General features: G+C 44.3%; 2 protein-coding genes across 5 annotated transcripts in view; one reads left to right on the forward strand and one right to left on the reverse strand.

The window, feature by feature from the left end:
- Positions 1–611: 611 nt before the first annotated feature.
- On the reverse strand, positions 612–1,754 carry LOC119651399 (GPALPP motifs-containing protein 1). Its single transcript, XM_038054986.1, has 3 exons — positions 1,110–1,754; positions 833–1,049; positions 612–777 (listed from the first exon to the last, which is right to left on the reverse strand). Exons 1-3 carry the CDS (start codon positions 1,637–1,639, stop codon positions 625–627), a joined length of 900 nt encoding a protein of 299 aa, XP_037910914.1. The 5' UTR covers positions 1,640–1,754; the 3' UTR covers positions 612–624.
- A 5,311-nt stretch (positions 1,755–7,065) lies between these two features.
- Positions 7,066–16,654, forward strand: part of LOC119651112 (INO80 complex subunit D) — a 41,967-nt gene continuing 32,378 nt past the window's right edge. For 2 of the 4 annotated variants that reach the window (XM_038054479.1, XM_038054484.1), the window contains exon 1: positions 7,066–7,361. The gene's annotated coding sequence lies outside the window, so the exon portion shown is untranslated. The remainder of the gene's footprint in view (positions 7,362–16,654) is intronic. The other 2 variants (XM_038054480.1, XM_038054481.1) reach the window with 2 other exon arrangements.

Consider the following 16,654-nt stretch of genomic DNA (forward strand, 5'->3'; position numbering starts at 1 on the left):
TGGTATCTTAACGATCATCCCCTTCTTCCACTCTCTGGGAAAGGTCTCGGACTCCCAAGATTTCCGTACGGATGAAAAAATAACTGCGAGGAGACCGCCAAGCCCACCGGCTTTACTCCGTCTAATGACCGAAATGATTTCTTTTCTGCTTGGAGGTAACTAGTCATTTCTTCTACAAGAGGAGGTACCTCACTGATATTGTTAAGACCCGCGGTAAAGTATTCTTTCCACCTTTTCTGTTGTTCATCATCGTGAATGGGAAGTCGAATGTTCACGTCCTTCACAGAACCATCGAAAGATTTGCAACCACATGCAAGCTCTTTCGTGATGGGGTATACAGTTTTGAAATCGTTGTGATCTGCGGCATCTTCCGTTTCACTGACTAGTACAATAGCAAATTTTCTCTTGTCACGGCGTACACTACGCCGAAATTCTCGGGATTTCGCTCGATATCGGAGTTCGAGCGCGTCATGCCCGCCATCACTCACAACAATCAGTAGAGCATTCAACTCCTTCCGTTCATCGATCCCCTTCCACGACGAGTCAGCAGCATTTGATTGAAAGATTATTAATCACTAACAAATCCACATACTTTATTGAATAAAACAAAGTCAGTTCATGGTGCTACAAGTATTTATTGGAACCAGCTGAAAACCTTGAATCTAAAATTTTCGCTTTGTCAATGACAGATTTGACTTGTCGCGAGTCGAACTTATTTAGCTGTAAATCTGTTTCCCGATTGAAGGGTCTCCTCACTTGATCTGAAGACTTGCTTTCCTGCAAGATAAAAATCAATCAAATGTCTCTCTATTCATGGCATTAACAATTTTACCTTCTCCTTTTTCCTCTTTTCACTGTGGAGATCAAGGAGAGATTTGTCTCTCTTGTGGTCTTTTTTGTGCTTCTTAACAATCGCTTCTTGTTCGGCATCCCGTTTCCTAGCTGATGAACGTTCGGCTTCCTCCTGCAGCTTTCGCTTCTGATCCTTTTTGTTTATGCGTCCTTCTGCTTTCTGTTGTTTATCGTGGGGTGTTTCCGTCCAGGAAGATCTGTAAATGAAATTACGCATTAGGCCCAGAAAAAGGTTAGTAATTGCCTGGTATACGTACTGGTCGCGATTCCTTTCACATTTCGATTTAGAAAATTGCGTTTTAGCGACGCCGGCTTGTATCATGATTTCCGGAGGTACCAACATCCACTCTTCTCGTTGTTCGGTTAAATCTTCCTTGTCATTTCCAGCCAGTTTCGCTAATTTCATCTCAAGTGCTCGTTCTTCAAGGGCTAGACTCGTAGCTGATATTTGGTCTGGTGGAAGAGGCCCAAAGCAAGCCGCATCGTTAGAAGAATCTTCATCACTATCTATTGGTTCACGCTGGAATCCTGGAGGTAATGCTGGTCCTAGAATCGCATTGTTCCGTGAGCCCGATTCCTCTGATTTACTGACGGTTGGCTTGGGTGGTAAAGCTGGTCCAAACGCTGCATCAGATTCCACTTTTGAACTTTTAGACAAATGCGGTGGTAATGCTGGTCCGAATGAGTTTTCTTGACTCGAATCCTCATCGACACTGTCACTGTTATCCCTCCTGGAGAAAGAAGGCGGCAGCGTCGGGCCATAACACGCATCTTCCTTGTCGGTCATCTTTAAGTTCGGCCCCTAGTATTTACCAATAATATCAAAACGAGGAGGTGCAAGTGCAAGCCCAACGTAAACAAAAAGTGACAAGCTAAAAATGCGGCTGATTTTGACATTAACATTCTCACCTTACCTACTACAACGACATCTTTCGTTAGATGAGACAACTAAACGTTATAGAGTAGACTAAATTTTAAAATGCATAGGAATTGATTTTTTGGGGAGAGATTGCAAAACATTCAATATTCACAACCGCCCACATGCCATACCATATGGCAGGTTTATTTCCTTTTAATAATAATCGTTGGCGCAACAATCCATATTGGATCAGGGCCTTAAAGTTTGTTAGATCACTTCATTCAAGACCGCAACGGTACACTACAGTACACTGTAGGAGGCAATGTGGCCAGCATTGCGCTCGCCCGAGATTATTATCCTGATTTGACTCAGGTACACATTCACAGCTAAGTCGATTGGTATCCGACGTCAAATCACGACCAGTGAAACTCGAACCGCGACCTTCCGTATGACAGCCCAGCGCTCTAACCACGAACTATCCGGACACTTAGCTCCTTTCAGTCAAATATATTAAATGCAAGCCATCTATTAGTACTTGCAAAGACACTTGCACTTCTGAAAATCGATTTATATTCCTTTCCTCTTCTTTTTTTATGAATGTAAGTGGAAATCCTAGGAAGAAGCTGTTGTACCAAGTTGCAGCACTATGTGGGAGTCGTACTATTCCACGGGGCAACATTTGTCACTTCTCCAGTTAAGTTTAATGACGCGTCTATCACGTAGATTATACTATTAATGTGATAGTTGAGAATAGCATGGATGTGATATGGTTGAGGATACTCATCATCGTGGATGAAGAGTGAGTCGATTATTAACGTCTTTCACAGGATCATTGAAAGATTTACGACCACATGCAAGTTCTTTCGTGATGCGAAGTACGGTTCTGAAGCTATTGCTATTGGGGGCATCTTGTGCGCCAGACGCAACATGCCAGTACCTCTGTTGTTTCGTACATTCAAAAGACAACCCCTAAATCAACTACTGATCACAAAGTGATGAATCTGATTGCTCGTACGTTGAGACCCGGCTGACTTTAAGGCAAACTCCTTACTTGAACAATGACGAACTTCCCACCATTATCGTTACGGACGCCTGGACCGCGTCTCTCCATCACATGCCCTAGCAAGGTGTAGTCAGAGGTTATTTTGGCATTTAATTCGCCAAGCAAGATCACAATATCTTATTTCGCTATCTGTCCTATCGCTTCTTAGAATTTCTCAATGATCGATGCAACCACGCACTGATGCGGGAATCAGTTTCATATGTGAAGCAATTTCATGGCACAGTTCACCATTGGCTGATAGCACCTCGGATCAAGGTATTTAAATCGCTCAGTTCTCGGCAGGTTGTTGCCACTGACAATGACAGTGCTTGTTTCATTGGGGTTGAATGTCAAAAATACTCCTTTATTCAGATCCAATCTGAAACTGTGTTGCATGAGGGGATCCTTCCACTTTTGGACAAGTTGCTCAATATCAGCTTTGCTGTGAGACGAAAAGAAAATTTTATCTGCATAAAGCTGTGTGTAGGGTGTTAGACTTTGAATGTTCCGTGTGACAGTGTCCACAACAAAAGACAAGGGAATGATAACGATGATTGTTCCCCTGACATTACAAACTGATGATCCGCCAACGGCCAGACCTGCTGCTCGAGGCAATTACCTGAAGGAGGGCATTTTTCACTGTTGTTAGAAGGTAGCGGGACTCACGCTAATCAGTGGGCACTGTGTATGATTGACAATGTTCTCGAAAAGCTCATCAGTAGACTCGCGGGAGCCATCCGCGCTGCCGGAGACTTCTCCTCAAGGCATTTACGGTTTAGAGCAGGGAGATCCACGGTGGATGCTGTTATGGAGGTTGCGGATGCGTGTGGTGGGACTCACACTAATTACCGCGCGCTGTATATGCTTGACAAGGCGGGAAAAGTTTTGAAAAGCTCATCAGTAGACTCGCAGAAGCCATCCACGCTGCCCGAGACTTATTCCAGGTGGTAGCGGGTGAAAGCAGTCATTTTGACCAGAAAGAGAATCCCGACCTTACGTTCCATATTGATCGGCGAGTTAACTATAGAGCTTCAGCTGTTAAAAAATAATATTAATAGCCATATTCGCGCAACAATTCAATTGAATGAGGGTCTTGAAGTCTTTTAGGGCACTTCATTCAGTACCGTAATGGTACACTACAGTACAATATGGGAGGTAACGGACAGGGCTGCAGCTGGAGTTTCGGCCTTGGGTCGGCTAATGGTGAATCTTGGGCCCCTGGAGACGTCTTCGCGTCTTCTTATGGGTGCAATGCAGTCAGTTCTACTCTATTCCCCGGAGTTATGGGCTGATGCCCTTGAAAAGGAGGTGCATCGTGAAAACCTTACCAAATGTATTGAAGGGGCGCCTTGCGACTGGCGTCCAGTTATCGCACTGTCTCAGAACCGGATGTGATGGTGATCTCGGAAGTCATCCCCGTTGCCCTCCTTGCCAAGGAGCTTAAAGCTATCTATAGCCGCAAGTATGAAGGTTTAAGAGTGGTTGTTGCTCGTGAAAAACGTCGACGCACACTTACCGAGTGGCAATTTTCTTGGCACAATGAGCCAAGAGGCAAATGGACTGCGCGGCTTATCGACAATTTAAATCCGTGGCTGAACCGAAGAAGGCACGATCTCCTGATTGTGAGTTCTACAATAGAGTGGCGGACGACGTCTAAGGCACCTTTTGTCAGTTGCTTTATGCAGACACAGGAGAGCTCTCTCTAGACAACTTTATCAGAGAGATGCTAAGAAGCGCTGACAGGTGGAGTTGTGTTGCGCATTATGCATTAAGTTCGGGCTCCTCTTATTGTGAAGGAGGTTGAACTCAACTGGTGGACCCAATGGCAAGGCGTTCCCTGAACTGACAAGTTCCTTCCTCCCCTCCGCTCCTGTCGGTGAAAGGAGTTTCTTAATTTGAAGGCTCACAAAGGCGGGGGAGCGGGAGGGCTAATTCGAAGTAATGTGTCGAACGGTTCCAGGCTAGTTCTCTGATGACAGGGAGGTATTCAGTTGGTAGTCCGATGGCGTACAGTTGTGGAAGTCCAACACTCTGTGCGTAAACGCATTCACCTACCCTACTCCCAAAAAAAAAAAAACAGTATAAGACCTGGTCGAAAGCTTATGCCGGTAAAGACGAGCTCCTTATTCCATTCCTCATACATCTCCATGATTTCTCGTTCCTCGCGAGAGAGCATTTTCTCCAAGAGTACTTTCTGCAGTACGGCCTGGCTCCGACTTTCACTCCTTACCTCCCGGGGATTTCTTCCCTTTTGGGCTCGGGTTTGGATTTCTTGGGAGCATTCCCCTTTTGTGGGCTGATCTCCACTGTTCCCCGGTTTCTCGGCTCCGACGTTGAAGACTTAGATCTGTCCTTTCGAATTTCAAGCTTTCATTCAGATAGCACAGATCCCATTTAATACCTGTGTAAGTGTGTAGTGTCTCCTTCCTGACGTCTAATATGCCGACCTTAGATGTACTCTTGCTGGTCCCTGTTTTTAAGCAGTCCTTTGTTTGTTCCGGTCTTCGCAGTAGGCTGCTTGACTTCCGAACATCTTGTATGTAGTCACTTGGAAATCAGATGCAGAGATGTGCTTCCGCATGAGGGGCCAGTTTGTGTGCAGTAAGGGATCCCGTTTGTTTGTTGTTCGATTCTTTTGTATAATATAATTGTATGTATAATTTCCACCAGTATGGGGATGCGGAGGTCCGCCGTGCGATAACCCCCCGATAGCACGCTAAGGTCAAGTTTACTCACTGAGGCGACCAGGTATCATTGAAGCTCCGCTCGAATACAGTCAGTTACCTTCAACTGGAAACTATACAATGGGTACGGTTCGCCTAAAATCCTAAATTGCGACTCCTCAGTGTAGATCCATTACGTTTTGTTAATAGTAGGGTCACTTCCTTCAGGGTGTGGCTATCACCACCCAATAGCTGTCTTAGCAGACAAGAGGCTTTTTTCCTGGCCTTAGAGAGAGATAGGTTGGCTTTCAGAAGGCTATATTCGGCAAAAATCTATTTTACAGTCCATTGCTGTATAGGGAGTGGACGTTCTATTAGAAAATACGCAAATCGTTTCTCCTTTTTCTTTGCCAAGTCCGTCATTATATAGTCAATCTAGTAGTGAAGTTTAATTTTCCTAGTAGAATTGTCCGCACTGCATGAATTTCCAAACTGGAATACCAGTTTGAACAATTTATTCCGTTTTAGGCGTGGGAGATTCACCTTTATCCTTCAACGTCTGCACTTTTTGGTTAAGAACTTCCATCGATCACCACGTGGAAGTGGGGAAAGAATTTAGTTGCAGAGCTGCTGTTATTGGTTCAGAGGGCGTTTCTCAAGTTTTGTGTTCCATTGTGGGTGCGTGTCCGGATAGCTCAGTGGTTAGAGCACTAGGCTGTCATACGGAAGGTCGCGGTTAAAATCTCACTGGTGGCAGTGGAATTTGCATCGTGATTTGACGTCGGATACCAGTCGACTCAGCTGTGAATGAGTATCTGTGTCAAATCAGGGTAATAATCTCGGGCGAGCGCAATGCTGACCACATTGCCTCCTAGTGTACCGTTACGGTCTTGAATGAAAGTGCTCTAACACACTTCAAGGCCCTGATCCAATATGGATTGTTGCGCCAACGATTATTGTTATTATTATTATCTTGGGTGTCAATTCGCACACGGACTCCCTGGGACTTATGCTGCCAATTGATTGTCTTCGATCGACATATGAAGTGCTGCACTAAGATAAAATCACATAAAATCATCCTTGGCGTTCAAAAGGAAGAGTTTTCTAGAGCGGCATTCTGTTTCCGATTCGATTTCTTTTTATCATCAGTGACGTTCTTCATGCTGTTTCGGCTGGGGAATATGGAATTCAATGGGTCATTCCCCAAAAAAGTTTAGGGATCTATACTCTGCGGATGCAAAGCAGATTTGAAGGTTTCGGTTTTTAAAAGGTCTTCCAATGTTTTGTTCTATAACGAAATCCGCCTGGATTAAATAAAGTTATATTTAATACATTTCAGGTGCTCATGCAATCACTATTATTATATTTGGAGATCGTTAGTGCACAGGCAAGGTCACTTCCAGTTTGCTTATTTTATTTCAAACCTAATCCTAGCATAGACACACACCGCATCGTACATCCGAGTCCTAATTACATTGCCCTATGTAATCTAGGCGAAAAATCAAATCCAAGCAGCGAGAACTTTGCGCCATGTCTCCGTCGCCCTTCTTCCTCTCTCTCTGTCGCTCTTTCAACTACATGCCAATCACTCACTACTACGCCACAAATTATTTTGCCTGAATATTTTAGAACATTTCGTCGTCGTCGTTGTTGCGGTCGTCAGTCGTCGTCATCGTCGCCATCTTAGTTGCGTGCTGTCAATTTCCGATGTTAGTGAAGTTTATACGTGTTAAAATCGTCTAAAACGCATCGAGAACGACGCAAAAAGGCGTGCAACGTCGCGATTGGATACGTTTTCAGCCCCAGCGCCAGGAATTCTATGTGAGAAATGTAAAAATTGGATGCAAATTTTCATCGATTTAGCGTAGGTTGCAAGGAAAATTTTCTCGCCCAAGAAGACGGAGAACGATCGTGTGCGTGTGACGATAGTTGTGCATAAGTGTAGGTGCGTAAGTATGCAGTTGTGTGCATACACGAGGTGAGAGGCTGATTTGACGCATGGCGAGAGGAGGCCGTGCTAGTGGTGGTGCGCGTACGGGGATTTTTTTGTTTCGTTGGGTTGTTTTTCTGTTTGGGAAATGTGCCTGCATCGCTGTGTCCCTGTTGTGCGCATGCACTCAGTGCGCACTTCCATCTCGCTCGGACTTCTTTGTGGATTTGTTGCAAAACACTTTTGACGTTTATTAAAGTCATTTGAGGAAGCCGGATGGGCACGGCGGCGGCTAGTTGAGTTGCGGCGAATTCACGTGGGCGCTGTTTTTGTTTTGAGCGCGGTGAAGCCAAGTGAATCTCCACGGATACAGCGGCCGTCAATAGATTTCCCCATTTGTATACCCATTTCCGTTTCTTGTGACTTGATGAAGGGAGAAATGGAATTGGCGCTTGGTCGGCGGTGTAAATGACCTTCTCAATGACGAAGCTCAAGTGTTTTCCACGCCGGCAATTTTTAATGGTGCCATGGTTTCGTTTGGGGCAATGTTAGGAGGATGGGGTCCCATTTCATTGGAAGGGTCCCTATTTTTCGCCGAGAAATTATGTTACGATCACTTTTGGGTAGATCTAAAATTGCCGCTCTTTACGGGGTAGGAGTATGGAAACCCAAGCTGAATTTGTGGGTTATCCTGCTTAAATTGGCGTAGGGATATTTTGAAACAGTATGATTAGGTAGAACGCTGCGATTTATTGTTAGTATGCTTTGACTTTGTTAAATATTAATTTGATGTTCTCAATTCCTTTCCTAGAAACAAATTACCCCGTAGTCGGGCATTCCACCGGCTAGAGGGAAGATTGGTTTTATTTGGCTTGTAAATTTTGATTGCGTTAACTACTTTGGAAAATCGTAAAGCATTCGTTAATTAACACTCCTCCGTTCGTAGGAATATAAATATGTGAGTTCTGTTTGGCCAAGAAATACTGAATTGTTTGTGGAAGGTGAGCGGGTGTTATTGTGGTTCACTTCCAAACTATCCTGTCGTTTGCGGCTTACAGCATCACGATGGCAATCCACAACCTCTTGGTAGTTCTCCATGATAGCAGCAATACCGATACGAGACAGGGTTCTTCCTTTTACCATTGATAGCATTATTTTTGTTTGATGTGGGGTTTACAAGAATATGTGTTATTTTCATTGATGGACCATCTATACTGGGGTATATGGCTGCTATATATAGATCCTTATGTGGGAAATAGTATGTCAACCAATCTGTATTTGACCGTGTACTTCAGTTCTCCCAAGGGGTGGTTTCCTAGAAGCTTTTCTTCACTATTCTGCGCCATGTAGTTGTAGGGCAATCCGCTCTTTTGCTTTCCTGGAATGATAGATTCTTTCAATATAAGTATGAATTCTCCTTTCTACTCATCTGGTCTGTATGTCGACGAATTTCTCTATTCGAGATTGTGTTGCCAAAGGTTTGATGCGTTCGAGAAACAGTGGGGTTCGCTTTCCATACATACGTTTATACAACGTGCAACATGTTCAGTGCCGGAGTCTGGAGAAAGTTTTCGATGTTCGGCCCAGCAATGCAAGTGGGACTGAGAGAAATTCTGTCTCTGCTTCCTTCAAATCCAGAGCCATTTGGCCGCCAAAGGTGCAGCCAAGGATCAACCGATATCCTAGGTCTGCCTTACTGGAACTGCAGATCAGTCGATTTGGCGTCGAGGTCCCCCAATTCAATATCCCGAAAATTTGTCTGGCGTCCTGGCCTATGCCATCGTTGCATCTGAAACAGGGCTGGCGACGTCTTTTTTTTGTATCAAATCTATTGCCCTTGTAGACTTTCCGAGCTGGATCATCCTCAGCTATACGAATTAAGTGACCCGTTCATCGCAACCTATCCAGGGAGATTTTGTCCATAACCAGACGAGCCATTGTATCGCTCAAAGATTTGGTCGTTTTATAGGTGACGAAGTCGCCGATCCTCTTGTAGAGAGCCAAAGATTCTTAGGAGGATTCTTCTTTCAAACGCGGTTAAGAGTGTGACGTTTCGAGCGGAGCAGTTTTTAGAAGCTGAAATAGGCTTTTCTTTAGCCTTTGTTTCCTTTTACAAGGGGGGTCGGCTCATCGTGATCGGCTATTCAATTTTATTCTAACAAAGGCCTGGTCTGAATGCAGTCGTGAGGCTTTCAAATTATCATCCAGCGTATCAAGCAGTCGTTTCGGCCGGCCTTTTGGTCGCTTACCATCGACTTCAATGTTCAGGCCACTCTTGGCGAGTGAATTCTCGCAAGCCCGAATTCCATGACCACCCCATCGAAGACGCCTTTCTCGCAATTTCTCCACGTTCAGTGCAACCCTATATCGATGGCCGACATCTTCATTTCGGATGTGATGAAGGCGTGTCTTCGTCTCCATCCATTATCTTTTATAGTCGCCCAGCACTACGAACAATAGAGGGCTACAGGGCAGACAAGGTTGTGGTAAATTTTAGTTTGAGACGTTCGTTGATAAGCCGATCACATATAACACTAATTGTGGAACCCTACTTCATCCAATGTGTGGAGAAATTTCATAACGCAGCTCTCCATTGAGTGATAGCATTGCTCCGAGATATTTAAATCACTCAGTTCTGGGCAGTGCCACTGACAGTGATATTACCTATTTCATGGGATCGGTCGACAAAAATTCAGTTTTCTTCAGATTCAATCTGAGACCTTCTTACATGAGGCGATTATTCCATTTTTGGATGTTGCTCGAGATCATTTTTGCTAATTGGGTGCTAGGAAAACCTAATCTGCATAAAGTATAAGGCGCTGGACGTTGGATGTCCAGTGTCCATAACAAGAACAAAGAGGAGTGAGAGATCGCTTCCTTGATAAACACCGACGGAGACACGAAGATATACCAGATGAGTTCATTTAGCACACGGTCAAACGCTTTCTCCAGATTCAGAAATGCAATGTACAGAAGGCGATGCTTCTCACGATGTTCCTGCATGAGTAATCGCGCAGAGGGTACTGCGTCAGTAGTTCCGCAGTTCTTGACAAACCCAATTTGATTCACGGTAACTTGACCGATTTCGTGAAAACTAAGAAGAATGCGTTCAAAAATTTTCATGGTATGAGACACTAACCGGATCGGTCGGTAATTTGGACATTCTGCTGGACTACCTTTTATTTTCCATATTAGAACTGTGGCACTTTCTTGCCAGTGGGATGGTGTTGTACCTTCCAAAATAATCTGATTGAAGACTTTCCACGATTTCATTCGTTTTATTGCTTCCTCGACTACATTGCCGCTGATAGGTGGTATTGCTCCAAACGTTGGCAAGGCTTGTGGAAGTAGAGGATGAGCAAACTCTTTCGTTGGAATCTGCCCGAAATATTCTCGCCATCCTTCACCGCTCGTCGGTTGATAAGCAAAGTACCGTTCGTGTCTTTAATGCAATAGAATCCGATATCCTGTGTATGTTCATGTCAGCTTCTGACAAGTCGATATAGATCTCTTTTCCCATCTTAAGTGTCTAGTTTATCGTAAAGATCTTTGTAATGGACCGCTAAAATAGTCTCCTATCTTTATCGTTTTTATTTGACCAGTGCTATTTGATGCTGTTGCCTCGTTGGCTTTTGGTGCTGACGTTGTCACTATATACTTCTTTTTGCCTTCATTGATGTGCAGCCCAAGATCTAGCCTCCATTGCCGCCTGTTCGATACGGATGAAGGGAGTTTGTACATCCCGGATTGTTAATCCCATGATTTCGATGCCGTCAGTGTAGGCCAGTAGTGGGCGGTGCCTCTCGCATTTACCTCAACAACACGGATCATTTTTTCCACGGTCAGGTTAAAAAGGGTGCACGATAGGACATCTCCTTGTCTTAGACTTTAAAGTCGATGAACAGATGGTCAATTGATGGCCATACTCAAACAGTTTTTTAATCGCTTGTCACAAAGGGAAAATCTGATCTGTTGCTGATTTGCCTGAACTGAAGCCTTTCAGGTATCCGCCGATGATATTCTGGGCGTATCGGGCTATCCGGCCTAGCAAGATATCGGATCACGTCTGTGAAGTCGCTTTTTCGCTCGATAAAGTTCGTGATAAGTCTCTGTGCGTGCCCGTGTTCTTTGAGAGTGTAACATTACCCGGTATGCAACATTCTTCCATTTCGTTGCTAGCATACATTGACCGTTGTGCCAACCGTTCCGAATTTTTTGCGACTTGGGCCAAGTATGTTATCATATCATCATTTGTCAATGCTTAACCTCCAGGACATCTGTTGACGCGGTTATTGCATCCATTTCCCCGTTATAGGCGGAGGGCTGTGTTGATTGTTAATTTGGTTGAAAGTAGTCCCGTCAGGAGTAGGGCAACACCAAAAAATGTCTTCACACATAATGGTATTTCGAGATCACGTCGTCGAGACCTCGGTGGCCGACTTTTGTTTGGGGACCGTTTCCACGTAAACCAGGTAATTCCTACAATCATTTCGAGCGACATTGCTAATTGAATAATCCGCAGTCCGTTATCATTATTATTTTCATGTAAGCTACGGGATCCAACGTATCCAAAAGTCATCGTCCCTACTTGGCTGTCAAAATCTTCAAGTATAATTTTGATATGATACCTGGGACAGGCTTCGACGGGTCGTTCTACTATTTTGTAGAAGGTATCCTCCGACTCTGCCGTCTCCTCTGGGCGTGGACGTTAATGAGGTTTATATTTGTTAATTTGCCTCGCAAGCGCAGAGTGTATAGCCTTTCGCTTATGTTTTCAAAGCCAATAACTAATTTCTTTCACTGAAGGGAGGAGGAGAAGAAAGGGAGTCGTTAGTTCAAAGAGCCCTGCCATACAGTCCCTCCTCCTCCGGTCGACTCCAGTCTTTTTCGTGAGAACAAGAATTCGAACATAATGCGCAACACAGCTCCAAATTCCCCCTTGTGCAGGTAACGCTGAAATCCTCCATGTTGGCTTAGAATGTGGATAAATAAGTAGTCAATCGCACCATGCTCTCGATTCAGTCATGGATTTAAGTTGTTGATAATCCGCGTAGTCCCATTGCCTCTGGACTCGTTTTGCAAAAAGAGCTGCCGCTTATTTAGTGTGCGTGGTCTTTTTTTTTTATGGGCAGCAGTCGGTTCTGAAACGGCGCGTTATGCAGACACTATAGAGCAAAACGCACTGAGTTATAATAATGAGACGTCTTCTACATAAGATAGGGCCTCTAGCATTTACCAGCGGGTTTGAGGGGGCTAGGTCAATAAAGAAATTCGAAAAAATCGACCTTTGGTTTTTTTGCTCAAAGAATGCCCTAAAACCTTAGGAATAACATACTCAAAGGATTAAGATGTGGAAAACATCTAAAAACTTTTATTTTGAATTTTATTCCCGCTTTCTTCAATGCAAACATATCGAAAATTTCAGACGCATTTTTCTCGAAAATACATTTTCCAAGTTAGCCAGAACAAATCTTGACCGATTGACTTGAAATTTTAATTGTATCTTTGTAATTATATTTTTCATGGAAGTAATAGGATTTTTGCGATTGCACATTTTTTTTTTGTAATAAATTATTTTGCGGCGGTTTTTGTCAAAAATTATGATTTATAAGCGCGCAAAAATCAGCATATCGAAAACATCCTATGTACTTCCCTAGCTATGTAAGGTGTTTAATCGAAAAATCCCTTAAAGCTGAAGTTCCGGCCGATGTTTATTCGTGCTGCTTCGATTTGTTCCAAAAAGCTCAAATGTCGATCCAAGGTACTTAGATCTTTATGTATGGGGTGTGATGGTTCGTTGTGCCTGGGTCGGTTTTCTGTAGCTGTTGAATTCAAAATCCTCTCTTTCTCGGATTATTTTTAAGTCTAGGAACGGTATCTCCTCTTCCTTTTCTATCTCCATGGTAAAATCGATGTTCCTGTGTGCCCGGTTGGTTAGTTTGACTAAGCAGAACTTTTTATCAAGGTCCAAAATTATTGTCATAGAAAATTTGGAGACAAAGCCGTAAGATTGTAAAAGCTGGCAAATTATAAGAATTTTGTCAAAAATAGTCCAACACTTTTCTTCTAATCTTCGAGCTGGTAGTGTAAATGGTAATCTAATTTAAGCGTACTTATCTTGTAATCAAAAAGTACCGTGCATATATAATTAAAACAAAACAATGGCATAATTTTCAAGCAAATTTCTATATCTCCTTCAAAATAATATCTATCTGAAGCAACACACGTGTAGAACGCTTTACGCACTTTTTCATTGTAGCCTGGCATAGGGATAGTCTTTAGCTAAGCGGCTTAAGCGCGGTTTTTTTTTGGCTTCGGCTCTTTTTCGAAGCACCGCTCGGACCGGTCTTTATTCGCTTCAGAAATCATATACTCAGCAACCATCTTCTGATATTGTTTTTGCAGGAAATTCAAGTCTTCTGAAAGCAGCCGGAATGAGACATATCTCAGACTCACAATTTTTGCCATACTGTGCTGAGCAGCATATGCAATTGCCAAGTTGACAAGCAATCTCTCATTGTGTTGTCCCAGTGCCGGTCCCGGTTTGACATGTGCCAAAGGCTATCGATGATTTATTTTTCTAAATTTTCCTTTCTCTTTTTCTCTAAACATGGTGTGTCATGGTTAATTAGTAGTAATATGCGTGAAATGTATGAACAGAAGAAGTTTTAAATTTAAATCCCTAAAATCACAAAAATAAATTCCAAAATTAAATATCGATTTCTGCTATTCCCATAAAATAGGCCAAATTCGTAATGCGTTCATTGGATTTTTTTTTAAAAAGATCGGTTAACGATTTGAATTGCGTGGACCATTTAAAATTTGCTCTATGATTGGAAAATTTCTTACATTTAAAGAATGTGATGGTTCATTTCCCGTTCTTCGCATACTTCACATAAATCGCACGCCCGGCTCGAAAGCTGGGACTCTCTCACCACACGACTCAAAGGACCCTGCAAAGTCCGAACCTAACATAGTGAATCCGTTGGAGGCCAGTTGTTGAGTCTTCAGGATGCATTGTTCCGCTGTTTGTCTTTTGGGAATGTCTAATTCCCTATCAAGTACTGCTTGCGGCCCATATCGGTAAACCGGACATGTTCCCGTGACCAGCCCATGCTTGTATGCAAGGTTTTGATGGATAACCTTACATACAACATTATGCCTGGTGACGTATTGCATCGGTGCCATAGCAGTACAGCCAGAAATGAGATGGTCCAACGTCTCTAACGCCGAACCACACATTCTGCACTGGTCGTTCTCCACCCGTTCTTTCATGATGAGCTTTTTATAAGCTCGGGTGGCGACCACGCCGTCCTGAATGGCACACATGAACCCCTCCGTCTCAGCAAAGAGCTCCCCAGCACACAGTCATCTGTTCGACAAATGGCTGCCAAAGACAATTTACGTCCTTACCGTGCATTGCCTTCGACTTCCATTCATCGATCCGCTCTTGGTCCGACTTCACCCCACTCAGAGCATTGAAAGATCGATCCTTCAAGTTGAGTGTAGCCCACAGTCTGCCTTATAGACAGCCGCATGCAAGCGACTCGCCTGTTCCTTGCTGTAAAAATAGCGCACAGCGAGTCGACTTGGCGATGATGTTGTGTTGCCACGTCAACCACGCCCCTAGCTCCGATGTCATGAGGCAGGTTCATCCGCTCCACGGCAGACTTTGGATGATGCATTCGGAATTTGAACATAGTTGTCCGTGTTCCCCGCTGGACGTTTTTCAGATCGGTCTTCGTCCACGGCAATATTTCGAATGCATAAGCCAGTGAAGGGATAGCGAATACATTCAACGCGCTTATTTTATTCTTCCCCGAAAGATGCGATTTCAGTTCCAGCCTTACACGTCGCAGGAATTCGGACAGCAGAGCATCCTTCAGATCAACAACTCGAGCATGGGTTCCTTGCAGAATTCCTAGGTACTTGTAGAAGTCTGTCTCGGTCATAGCTTCGATGTGGAGGTCACCAATGCTATGTCCGGTATGCGGCTCGTAATGACCTTTGCGGATGGCTTGGATTCGACATTTGTCTAATCCAAACTCCATCCGAACATCACGGCTGAACATGTCTATTATTCGCAACAGACTTCTAAGATGGTTGTCAGTACCAGCATACAGCTTGATGTTATCTAAGTACATCAAGTGTGTCAATTCGCACTTAGCACGTAGGCCATACTTTATTGCAAAACCATGCCCTCTAGCATCATTCAGCAGCCACGAAAGGGGGTTCCGTGCCATACAAAACCAAAGGGGACTCAACGAATCCCCCTGGAAGATGCCCCTCCGTATACGGATGGGCTCTGAGGTATTAGCATCCTCAGATGTGCGGACTGATAAGGTGGTATGCCACCCTTCCATGACTGTCGCGAAAATCTCTATTAGTTTCGGATCAATGCGATACAGATGTAGGATATCGATCAGCCAGGTATGCGGAACGCTATCAAAAGCCTTGGCATAACCGATATAGCAACTGAAGAGGTTTCTTTGCCTCTAGTTGCTTGTCCTACAACTACCGAGTCGATAATAAGTTGCTCTTTGCAACCCCTTGACCCAACTCGGCACCCCTTCTGCTCCTCGGACAAAATGTTGTTGGTCTCGAGGTGCGCATTGATCCTTCCACTAATAATGGACGTGATGAATTTGTAGAAGGTTGGTAAGCAAGTGATCGGTCTTGTGTCTGCGGGGTCCTGCACCGTGCCCTTCTAAGGGATAAGGTAGGTAATCCACGCAGTGAGCAAGGGTGGAAATTCCTCCGGCCGACTCATGACCTCATTTATACTGCGTACCAAACGATTGTGTATGCTGGTAAATTTCTCACACCAGAAATTCTGCACCCGATCCAGACCTGGGCCCCTCCAGTTCTTCGAGTTGTTTATGGCTCGTCGAACTTCCTCTTCGGTAACATCCGCAAAATTCATGCCAGGTGTATTGGCATGGCGGGTGCCTTCGGCGGTGATCCACTCAGCCTGCTGGGCGGGTAACCCCCGAAGTCCACCCCAATACTCTTTCGCTTCCGTCACCGAGAACTGTATTGTTTGGGCGCTCTGTTGGGATTCGTTGAGAGATCTGAAAAAGCTCCGCTGGTTCCTCGCGTATGTTGCATTCTGGACACGTCTGGAATAACTTTCGCCATACCGTCGTAACCGACTGCATATGACAGAAAGTTTCTGTCTCAATGGGGATGGCATAGTTCCGGTAAACCCTCTGCACTTTATTTCTCACCCGTCGGCTGGGATTGCCAGTGCTGATTTGAATCAGTCTAGCAATGTCCTGCCTTAGTGAGTCCCGCCGACGTTCCAGACG

This window comes from Hermetia illucens, chromosome 3, assembly GCF_905115235.1.
Source record: "Hermetia illucens chromosome 3, iHerIll2.2.curated.20191125, whole genome shotgun sequence".
In the NCBI taxonomy this organism is placed as follows: domain Eukaryota; kingdom Metazoa; phylum Arthropoda; class Insecta; order Diptera; family Stratiomyidae; genus Hermetia; species Hermetia illucens.

What these genes read in the sequence shown, in the direction of transcription:
- LOC119651399 (XM_038054986.1), bottom strand. Translation starts at nt 1,639, where the DNA reads ATGACCGACAAGGAAGATGCGTGTTATGGCCCGACGCTGCCGCCTTCT. An exon ending in TGTGAAAGGAATCGCGACCA is followed by an intron (nt 1,050 to 1,109) that starts GTACGTATACCA and finishes TTTCATTTACAG; the next exon opens with ATCTTCCTGGACGGAAACAC. An exon ending in AAAAGAGGAAAAAGGAGAAG is followed by an intron (nt 778 to 832) that starts GTAAAATTGTTA and finishes TTTATCTTGCAG; the next exon opens with GAAAGCAAGTCTTCAGATCA.